This window comes from Anthonomus grandis, chromosome 1 (assembly GCF_022605725.1).
Source record: "Anthonomus grandis grandis chromosome 1, icAntGran1.3, whole genome shotgun sequence".
Lineage (NCBI taxonomy): Eukaryota > Metazoa > Arthropoda > Insecta > Coleoptera > Curculionidae > Anthonomus > Anthonomus grandis.
In genome coordinates, this window is record NC_065546.1 from 56542491 (window position 1) to 56554567 (window position 12077).

Below are 12077 nucleotides of genomic sequence, written 5' to 3' on the forward strand. Positions count from 1 at the left end.
CCCTGGTAGAATCTACTGATAATTTGGATATGCCATTAGCTGCTCGCCCATCAACTTCTAGAGAATCCCAAAGACAAATTGACATATTAAAGGAAGTGGAGGGTCAAAAGAGGGTGACTAGAAAGAGATGTAAAGTCTGGTCTAAAAAGGTGAACACTATTTGTCAGCAAGGTCAACAACCAATGTGTATACCATGTTTTAATGACCACAAGTAAATTATTTTTGTGAAATTGCTTAAGAATAATGTTAATTTGGTTTAGAATGTTTTTTCAGTTACTTATTTTTTGTTCAAAATATATATTTTTTTAATTTTTCACAAATATTATGACTTGTTTTGAGAATTGATAACTGTCATTATAAACTTTCAGTCGGAAAATAATGTTTTATTTCCCAAGAATTACCCAGTATTTTTTTGTACATTGTCAGACCAAACTACCAAGTCCAAGTAAAAAAAGATTACATTCTGGGACCAAAGTTTATATTTTAAATGCTAAATATAAGCAAAACGTTCCCACCGATGAGCACGCGGTCTCCAAATATAATTCGTAGTGTGCCACGGGTGGTCAGATTGTCATAGCAACTAAAATCACTAATGACCACCGGTGATCACTTTGTCCCACTATAAAAAATTAAAATGTCCACTGGTGGGCACGTGGTGTTCAACGTGTTAAATTATCCCGTTACCTAGAACGCAATAACGTACTATACCCCATTTCGCGCATTGTCTGTTTACATTCTATACCGCATTAGAGACATTTTCACTGCTGAACTAGCCTTGGGGGCGGAGCTTATAGACCTGCTCTCTACGTGCTACCACAGATCTAAATAGCTACACAACGCTAGCTACTTGCGTAGCTATTTAGATCTGTGGTGCTACACTATGTAAATTCGCTGCCCGTATCTCCTGAAATTCCCAAGGAATTTTAATAACTTTTTGTCCAGATATTAACATTGAATACCTAAATCGAACTTTCGTTTGTAGAGGTTTGAGACCATCGTCAGTCGATTTAGGTATTCATTGTTAATATCTGGACAAAACATTATTAAGATCCCTTGGAAATTTCAGGAGATACGGGCATTATATTGAATAAATAACAGGGAGCGCGGACTATAAATTGGTTGCTTGCAACCAATATATGCTGCGTTCTCGATTTTCGTCGCTGGATATCGATCGGACGCTAGCTTCACACACATCACAAAAGATTCGAATAAAAGTGTTTTTTTTAAAGGGATTAGGATGAGAATTTTGCAAATCTTTAGGAAAGTCCCGGGAATAATTTGAAATAAAAATGAAGCAAATCGAAGCATCAGAACGAAAGTTGTAGATTTGGAAACTGAAACAATTTTTATAGTTTTTAAAGTGTCACCTACAAAAAAACCTAATAAATATCGTCTATTGTATATATAGGGTGTCTCCTTTCAAAAAGTGAAAAATGCTGCAGTATAAAAAAAGTAGTGCCTCGTTTTTAAAATACAGGGTGTTTTAAAATTAGTTTTTTTTCCCACTGTATTAAAAACGCTTTAAGCGATTTAAATCAATTTTTTAGGTTTTAAATGATAGGTGGAGAGGTAAGTAATTTGACTTGTCCAGGGATGGACTGCAACACATGCACGTTATTTTTTTTATAAATAAAAAGCCACTGTTTTTTTGAAAAAAAAATTCTGAATATTTTGTTTATTTTTAACAAAACATAGCCCTTGCATTTTTGCGATCTGACACGCTGTTTTCGTGCAAAAAAATTAAATCCATACACACTTCTTTATTTTATAAGACACCCTGTATAACCTATCCCTACGAAAATGTTCATTTTGTTTTGCAAAAATTTGATTTTTTCTCTAGTTTTTTTGGAAAACTTGTCTCTTTTTTATTCTACTAAGTTTTATCAGATGAGAAATCATTGGCCATAAAAACAAGAATAAAATTTAAATTCTTATATGAGAGACCAAAATTCCGAAGGCGTTTTCTACAATGCGCCTAGCGCCTAGCCCGTGATAACCTATAATTGTATATCTTATTAGGTTCATTTTCCCCCAAATAAAATCTGCTTTATGGACGAAGCAAATAAGTTTTAAGTGGAAATGCTTCATCGCCAAGAATAACATGGGGCTGTGGTAATGCCAGGAATCGGCAACTTGCAACCAAAAGTGGTCAGGCTATACTAAGAATATTATCCCCTGGAAGTTTGAACAACAAATCGCATTTCTTTTGCCTTACCTTGAAGGTCGAAGGTAAAATTCAAATTTAAGTAAATATGATTCTTTATTATCATACTGACGGCAACTATTCTTCTTTCAAGAACGTGCGGCAATCTGGAAAACGATGTTAATGATGCGGATGATATCCTGGCGCAAAATGATCCCACAATTGACAACGATAATGGAGAATCAGATGTCGAAAAATATCAAGAACAAGTCTCGGAACAAATACGTATGCGGCAGAAGTAGTTCAATTCTGCAGAAGAATAGCAATCTTAGAAAAAGAAAATACGAAGATAGAGAAAAAAGGGTAGAAGCCAAAAAAGAACAACATAAATATTCTTTGGAAAATATGGACGAGATCGATTTATTTTTTTGAGTATGGCAAAAATGACAAAAAAAAATATCTAAACCTGAACAAACATTTGTTAAAATACAGGTTAGCAATGCGGTACTTCAAGCCGAACAAAGAACCTGCAAGAGGCAATCATATCACCCTGTACCCAGAGTCATTCCTACACCTTTGAGTTCTACACAGTCATCGTCTACAGTGCAATCAACTTTTTCACCAGAAAATTATCTGGAACACGATGATGGGCATTTATCAAACTCAAGAAACACAGACTGCTTGGAAACAGGACAAGAGCGACAACCGACACTTTTAGAAATGACCTCATAATCTATCTAATCTCTCTTCAGTACTTATCGCCCTTCGGAATTGGGTATTTTGCTTTTTGATATCTTCTTTAACAAGTCCGTGCAAAAAATCAAATTCTTCTTTGGTAACTTGAAAATACATATGATATCGATCTGGGTGCTGATTCAGCTCTTTAACTAATCTGTGACATCCTTCTAATTCTTCCCTCTGTTTATTTATTTCGTGCACCCACATCCTTTTTATTCAATCATCAACTATTAAAAATGCAGCCACGTTTTCTAAGTCTTCTTCAAAATCTGAGGAACTGGTTGGGGTCTCATTTTCCATTTTGCAAGACACACAAAAAATATAAACAGCGAATTGTATGGTTACAAGTGATATGACATGTTAAATAGTGTGATTATAGGCGTGATAGCATGTGAGGTTTCGTCTAATGTGACAACACGTGAGCTCACGTGACGTGATGAGTCTGGTTCCGCCTTAAGAACGGTCGAATTTAAAGAAGAGGTACTTCAGCGAGTTGCCGATGAACCATCAAATAGTACACGTGACGTCGCTAAGAATATGAATACGAGTAACGCTTCTGTCTGGCGGGTACTACACGAGCAACAACTCCATCCTTACCACTTCCAGAAAGTTTAAGGTATGACGGCAGCCGATTATCATCCTAGAGTTCAATTTTGTCGATGGCTTCTGGATCACATCATTGCTCAACCAAATTTTTTACGATATGTTTTGTGGACCGATGAAGTCTCTTTTACAAAAGACGGTATTTTTAATAGTAGGAATAGCCATGTTTGGGACGAAGTAAATCCTTATGCAATTTTTCAAAGAAAACATCAGAATCGTTGGTCTGTCAACTTATGGGCAGGCATTGTTGATGATTATTGATTTGGGCCACACCTTCTGCCGGAACGGTTAACAGGACCTATTTATCAGCGTTTCTTGGAGGAAGTTCTCCCAGAACTCATTGAAAATGTTCCACTAAATGTTAGATAGCAAATGTGGTTTTAGCATGATGGAACGCTGGCTCACTTTGCTGTACAAGTACGCGAGTATTTGGCTCAGCGGTTTGGGCACCGTTGGATTGCCAGAGGTGGAGCAGTTTCTTGGCCTCCTAGTTCACCCGATTTAACGTCGCTCGATTTTTTCTTGTGGGGACATGTAAAGTCTTTAGCTTACGAAACTCCAGTAGAATCAGAGCTAGACTTAATTGGACGCATAACAGCAGCATTTGAAATAATTCAAAACGAGGATCACATTTTTAGTGTAGTCTGCCGAAATCGTGTGCGGCGTTTAAATCGGTGTATTGAGGTTAGAGGAAGACATTTTGAACAATTGTTATGATGGTATCATATACAAAAGGTAAAAATAAATGCATCAGATCCTATTTAGGGATTTTTTTTTTATTTAAACGCGTCTTAGGGCCGTAGTGGCATAGTGACACATTTCCGGACATGGGTTCCTATACTCATATGGATTCTACTGTTGCACTAAACAACTCCTAAAAGTTTGATGCCATAGTTTTGAAACACCCTGTATATCGCGGTGAGCACAATAAGCCTTTAGGCTGAAGTGTATTCGGGCCTAATAGATAAACCCCAAGAGGAAAAAAATTCTTCAAAGGATTTCAACGAAACTCAAGAAATATTCCCGGGAATAAAAATTACTCAAATCCTTTCAAGGGTCAGACCGAGAATTATTTACATACTTTTTTTTTTTAAGTTACTACTTACTCGCATCGATACTTTTAACTTCGTCTTTAATCGAATTAAACCAGACCGAACTGACTTTCGACATGAGCGGCGCCCCCTCATGGCGTATGGCCGACTTGGCGAGTTTTGGTTCCGCCGTCTGCGACTCCCTTCTCGTTTTTTTCCGCCGCTCTATATATATATATACAGTGCTTTTCTTTGAAGTCCTCCCCCCCCCCCCCCATTTATTTTTTGAACGGGTCGAAAAAAATTTTTGAAACTTGGCATAAGTAAATTGGTCTATAGATACTATTTTTCACTGTAAACTAGGTAGTTGTGAATTCCAAGATGGCGGCTGGGCGACATCTTGAGAAAATTTTTAAATAGAAAGAAGGTTCATGTAGAACCTCATTTTAAAGGTCTCAATGACCTGTCTAAAAGTAACAGCCAAAAAAATACACTGTTGCGATTTTATTAACGTTTTTAATAGAATACAATGAAATACTAATTTACAATTAGCAAATAAACAATTTATCAAAAGAAAAACAATATTTAATTTAAAAGATGCTGGAAATGATTTCCTTGTACCTCTTGACACATAAATAACCTATCTGAAAATTCACGTCGAACATTTTCAAAAACATCTGCCTCAATATTTTGACAAATGTTAGTGATTCTTTGTCGTAGCTTAAAAATTGAGGCAGGTTCTGTTTCGTATACCTTTTGCTTTAGGTATCCCCACAAAAAAAAGTCTAGCGGCGTTAAATCTGGTGACCGAGCTGGCCATTCAATAGGACCCCCGACGACCTATCCAACTACCAAAATAATTATCATTTAAATAATTTCTCACATTCCTGGCAAAATGCGGAGAAGCACCATCTTGTTAAAATGTAATTTCCATGTCAAATTCATGTACATTAGCCTCAACAATTTCTGTTATGAGAGGATCGATAGCATTTTCCAGCATATTAAAGTACAATTCACCTGTTAAATTTTCTTCTAAAAACAGCGACCCTACGATATGATTCCCTAATATTCCTGCCCATACATTGATTTTTTGCGGATACTGAGATCGGGTTTCACGAAAAATGTGTGGATTGGTATCACTCCAATATCGACAATTTTGTCTGTGGACATTACCATTTAAAAAAAATAGTACATTCGTCGCTAAAACAAATGTTGCGCACGTACGTAGGTTGCCTTTTTACTCTCTCTGCCATAATTTCACAGAATTGCACTCTTCGGTCAGGATCATCTTCAGTCAGTTGATGGACCATTTGGATCTTGTATGGGTGAAACTTATTTTTTTTTTAAAACTCTCCATGCCGTCGAAGTTGAAACTTCACAGATATCAGCAACAGTTGGAGTAGAATGTTGGGGATTTTCTATTATTTCGCCAATTATTTGGACTTGCTTTTCTTCTGAAATAGACATATGGCCTGGGCGTTTTTTATCCTGGACAGTACCAGTAAATTTATTTACAAGTTCCCTTAAATATTTACGGCAAATAGGACGATCAGGAAAACGTTCGTTGAAAACCCTTTCAGTCTCATGAAAATTACGCGTTGCTCCATAAATAAAAATTGCTTCTACTTTTTCCTCCAATGGACGAGAATTAACCATTTTGAAAAAAACAATAAATTCAAACTGCCAAACACACTAAACAATATCTAACAATGACCGATACAAGAGTAATTTACCGGTTATGGAAAAATATCTTAAAATTTTTTTTCGAGTTTTTTTTAATAGCTATTTGGTTTTTGGAATGTCTAAATAATGTTCATTATCCTTTAACGTGAAATGTGACATACGAGGGCGATTCAGTAAGTCTTTAGAAACCAAAAAGTTAATCTTTAAATACAAAATTCAAAAATTATAAATTATTTGTATATTATTATTAAAAACGTTAATAAAACCGCAACAGTGTATTTTTTTGGCTGTTACTTTTAGACAGGTCAAAACGGAGTCCACCGAGTCCATGTAATAAATATTAAAAGTACTCAATAAAACCTTTTAAATGAGGTAACACAAGATTTCTATTTAATGCATTTATTCAAGATGGCGCTTATGTGTTATTTTGACATTTAGAACTGTCGTTTTTATGTCAAAATAAAATAGTGACGCATTTATTTTCGTACACTGATTTTTACCTATTCAAAAATCATAAAAATGTAAAACGTTAAAATAAAAAAAAATACTTTTTTATTAGGCCGCCATTTTGAAACGAGTTAAGATATGGGTCTAATATTTCAGGGTTATAAAGTACTCATTGAGACCTTTAAAATGAGGTACCACACGACCCCTCTTTCTATTTAAAATTTTTTCTCAAGATGTCGCCCAGCCGCCATCTTGGAATTTACAACTACCTAGTTTACAGTGAAAAATAGTATCTATAGACCAATTTACTTATGCCAAGTTTCAAAAATTTTTTTTGACCCGTTCAAAAAATAAATGAGGGGGGGGGGGACTTCAAAGAAAAGCACTGTATATGGAAAATGACAAGTCATTCAATGAACAAACAAAAAAGAAAACAAATTAAAAATTAAAAAAAAAAATCGCAGGCCAATCCATGTTAAGAAGTCTTTAACTGGCGAATCGCGTATATCGGCCACTTGAATGACTTGTCATAGTCCGAGAGCGCGCGTACACATTTCGGGAGGAGCAGGTGTGTAATTTCGGTATTAATAGCGTTGATTGAATATTTAGGATATAAAGATTCGATCAACGTTAATAGGGCTTCATTATTATTTTTTTTAATGGTGTTTCAAAGGCCTAATTCGCCAGTTAATTTTCTTACACAGTTGGCCCTTGAATGTCCCAGTTTTTTGATTACAAATATACCGGGGCTGCTCAATACGAATGTAATGGTTTGGCACTTTTTGGCTCATTATGTCCCTATGAATGTATCGAGCAGCCCAGGATTATATTTATTTTCTAATTTATAATATACACTAGGTGTCACTTAAAATCAAGGTTTTTAAGTATGTATGAGGTGACAATTCGACAAAAAACTTGAATATATTAGAAACGAAAAACTGAATAACAAAAACGCTGAAAAAGTTCGAATAAATCGAAGAAGGAATTAAAACAGATCTATTGGAAATAACTCCTTGGAAAAACATATATATCATAAACGTGGCGAAAGAAAAAACAACTTTTGATATTGGGAGATACGCGTATTGGAGGAGTTAGGACTCATTTTAAGGAGTATACTGATGGAATGTTTAATATTAATTACTGTCATTGTTCCGTAGGTATACTATAGAAACGGTATTCGGTAAATCAAACCTTAGCCACCGTACCACACTGCACAATCTCATTTTCTATTCAACAATCAAAAATTGACTTAAAATTTTCCTGAAAATTTCCTTGATGTAAAAATATGTATAATTTAAATGGTTCTGAGAAATCTAGTAATAAAAGATTTTTTTTATTTCCTTCAGTTCCCATTACAAGAAAAACATGGAGAGCTATATGCAATGTAAATTTTATTAAAACTTTGAGCTATAGAATTTCTTCTGATCAGTTCTTCCCACAAATTTTAATAATACTGATACTGCTGGCTTTACACTACAATACATATTTATTTTATCTTTTTTTTCACATGAATCATTTAGTAAATTGATTTCATGCTCGAATCATACCACTTCCTGTGTTCACTGAGACCAGACATAGGAATAGAGACTTAGAGACCTGAGCACCCGGAATGGATCAGAATGAATGTTTTTCTTACAACAGGTGTTTTTTTAAGAGTTTCTTTTTATTTTATTACCTCCTCTTACTTATCAATGTTGACAATTTAATTATGGAAAAATCGTCTTCATTTGGGTTGCGCAAAACTGCTCCTAAGGCATTTAACTTTCGTAAGGCAAATTTTCCTCTTCTATATGAATTAATCTTGAATATCAATTGGAAGTAATTGATTGAATGCACAGACGTTAACAAAGCCTGTAACATTTTGTATAACTTAATTAGTAATGTTTTTAAAACCACTGTACCATTAAAAAGTAAATCGGAAATGAAGATATCTCCCTTGGTACACTTCTGAGATCATTCGCTTAATTGAAAATAAAAAATTAGATCACAAAAAATATAAAAAACACAAAACTACTATGAAATATTTCGAAATGCTAGACTAACTCTTAAAACACTACTTGATAGTAAATTTCTAAATTATTTACGTCAATTACAAAATAATATTCACGCTGACAGTTCTCAGTTTTGGACATACATACAGATGAAGAAGGGCGACTCCAGAATACCAGGTGTGGTGAAAGATGGCAATAACGAGTTCTTGGATCTTAAGTCAATAGTCGAGGCTTTTGCTAATTTCTTCCAGGGCGTTTTCATTGATTCAGATGCAAGCAACTTTGTTCCTCATACTTAACTGCATAATCAAAATACAGTCTTAATTAATCCTGTTCAAGAGTCCGATCTAATCGAAGCATCCAAAAAACTCAAAAACAGATTAACATGTGGTACCGATTCTATTCCAAGCTTTTCAGTTAAAGACTCACACCTTTAGCGAAACCATTAGCTCACATTTTTAGCTTATCCATTGAAACAGGCTTGTTTCCATCTTGTTAGAAGATCGCGCGAATTATTTCAGTTTTTGAAAAGGGCGACAAGTCAGAACTTAGAAACTATAGACCGATAATAATTCTATGCAATTTTTCTAAGCTTTTTGAAATCTGTAGACCCAAACAATTACACGCATTTATGTTGTGTTTACATCACTAATTTATGTTGTCTTTCCGAATACATATGTCAAGCCCTAAACAACAAAAGTCAAGTGGATGTTCTGTACATGGATTTTCAGAGGGCTTTTCAGAGACTAATTTTTCGGGACACTGTTCATGGTTTAAATATAAGGTTTTCTAAAAGAATTACGGTTCCACTTCATCATAGTGTCATGTTTCAGAGGTCATATTCTTATAATGCAGCAAATATTTTTAATAAAGTACCAACAAACCTAATTAATTTATCAATTCAATCTTTTAAAATAAAATTCAAGGAACATCTATTTAATTTGCAAACCAATGGAGATTTTTTTTAGTGGCTTTTGTTATTTGTGCAATTTTTCTGGCAAATTTAATGTTTGTTATGCAAGTTTCTTCTAGTTTCTTCTGATTGTAATATTTAATTAATAATTTATTGTAATTTACTAATTAATTTGCCTAAGATAATTTTTTTTTTAACTACCTAATTTATTTACTGATGGTAAAGTATAGCTTCTGGTTCAGTAGAGTAGCTCTTTAAAGCTAGACTGCGCCAGTGGTTTATGCTACTTTTTTTTTAATAATGTTTTTTTTTTCTCAGCTATGTTTATGTAATTTTAAAAATAAAAGGCATATTTATTTATTTATTTATTTCGATCAAGTAGATATCACTATTTAATTGATAAAACTTTATTATCTGGGTTGCTCTGAAAATGTTTTAAATTAAAGTCTTCTGCTGAGGCAAGTAAACAAATACATTTTTTTTAAATTAATATTGTTATTAAATATTTATTTATAAAACTGTAAAGGCTCTGGTTCACTAGCAAATCAGTTCAGTAGCAAATAATGCATTGGACTTAATTAAACACTTTTATTAATTTTTGAATTTTTAAAATATTATACTTTCAATAGGTTTGGGTTAAGAATTATGAGCAACACACGAAAATCAGCTGGAGAAAAGCTGCTACATATCCAAATTATGGAAAAATTAATATTTACAAGGTTGATCTACGTTGCATTCATCTTACAGATAAAAGAGTCAAGGGAATAAGATCTACACGAAATACAGATTGTCTAGCAAAGCTGAATATTGTCATTAAAAGGATTGTAATATTTTTAAGCTAAAATCTTAACTCCATAAAAGTGTGGATGCTTTTACCTATGTTTTTATTATTTTTAGGTATATAGCCAAATCTAGAGCTAAAAATGTAGACCATCTTGTTGCTGAATGGCCAGCTATTGTAACATTTAAGGCTACGCATAATCATTGCATTATTAGTGCAGCAGTTTTAAAAAATCGTGACATGTCAGATGAGACCAAGGCAAAACTTCAGAGCCTTTTTCGACAAGGTCATAACCCTTCATCGGCCTTGCATTGTTTAAAAACAGATTTGTTGCTGGAAAATCCAGAAAATTTTTATGAAATTGCAGCAGATTCTCATTATGTCCCGACAATTTCTGTAGCACATAAATTGTTTGAAAAGGAGTTTTCAAAAGAGTATGGATGTTTTACAGGTAATTTTACTTAACATTTTGCTGTTACTTTAAAGTACAAAGTGGTAGATCCAGGGTTCATTTTAGGGGGGTACAACATATACATATATAAACATACAGGGTTATACAAAAAGACATAAGGTTGTATCGTAATGAAAAAAAATATTACCGTGAGGCTGCGAGAGCTACAACTAACTAATTAACTAAAACATAAACAAATAATCAAACTGAAAAACCTGGATCTACCTATGCAGTCGTGGGTTTTAACAATAAACCTATTTTATTTTAGGAAATTTGATGTTAGAAAATTTAAAAGCAAAATTGGATGAATACACTAAAACATATAATCAAGGAAGAGCAAAGCTTTGTAAAACCAAAGATGATAATCACTATTTTGTAGTTTTGTGTACTCCAATTATGTCTCGAGCTCATCAAAACATAAGTCAAAGTCGAGAGTTGGTAATGGTCGATGCTTCTGGCGGAATGGACAAACAGAGACATCGAGTATATTTCTTTATAACAATAACAGTGGCAGGTGGCTTGCCACTTGGAGTCATCATAACTGATACTGAAAAGGAGTATGTTTTTGATGAAGCATTACAGGAAATGAAAAATATATTACCGCCTGACTCATTTTATAAACAAAGATACCCTACAGTATTTTTAACTGACAATGACCTGAAAGAAAGAAATCCCTTAAAAAAAAATTTGCTGGTTCTGTGCTTTTGTTGTGCCAATTTCATTTTTTAAAAGCATGTTGGACTTGGTTATGTGACACCAAGCATGGCATTTTGCAATCTAATCGACAAGAGCTATATTTCATGATAAAAAACATTGTTTATGCTTTAAATGTAGAAGAAGCTTTAAAGCACCATACAGTAATTCTCAACAGTAATGTCTCAAAAAAGTATCCTCTTTTCATAAACCATTATTTAAAATTATGGAATTACAAAGAGGACTGGGCTACCTGTTATCGACAAAAATATATGTTAAGAGGTAGTAACACAACAAATTATGTAGAGGTGGTTTTCCGAATTGTAAAGGACTGTATCCTAAACAGAGTTATGGCCTTTAGTATCATTCAGCTGGTTGACTATATTCTTACTCGCTATGAAATGTATATGGAAAAAAGACTCATAGATTTCACGAATGGTCGATACCCAAAAGCTATGTTAAAAAGGATGTTACCCAAACAAAAAGGCAATGTGTCCTATGAGATTCAGAGATGTATTGATATGCAGGGTGTTTTTAACCTAATTTCTAGTGAAAATAAGAACCAATTTTGGGTAGACATTATTAATGGTACCTGCTCTTGTA

General features: G+C 33.8%; 1 protein-coding gene across 50 annotated transcripts in view; it reads right to left on the reverse strand.

Moving 5' to 3' along the window:
• Positions 1-12077, reverse strand: part of LOC126742793 (uncharacterized) — a 255085-nt gene that overhangs the window by 54826 nt on the left and 188182 nt on the right. For 46 of the 50 annotated variants that reach the window (XM_050449953.1, XM_050449852.1, XM_050449861.1 and 43 more), the window contains one exon: positions 4591-4740. The exons of the other annotated variants lie outside the window; for them this stretch is intronic. In XM_050449953.1, the coding sequence (XP_050305910.1) occupies positions 4591-4740 (150 nt within the window). The remainder of the gene's footprint in view (positions 1-4590; positions 4741-12077) is intronic. 50 annotated transcript variants of the gene reach the window in all.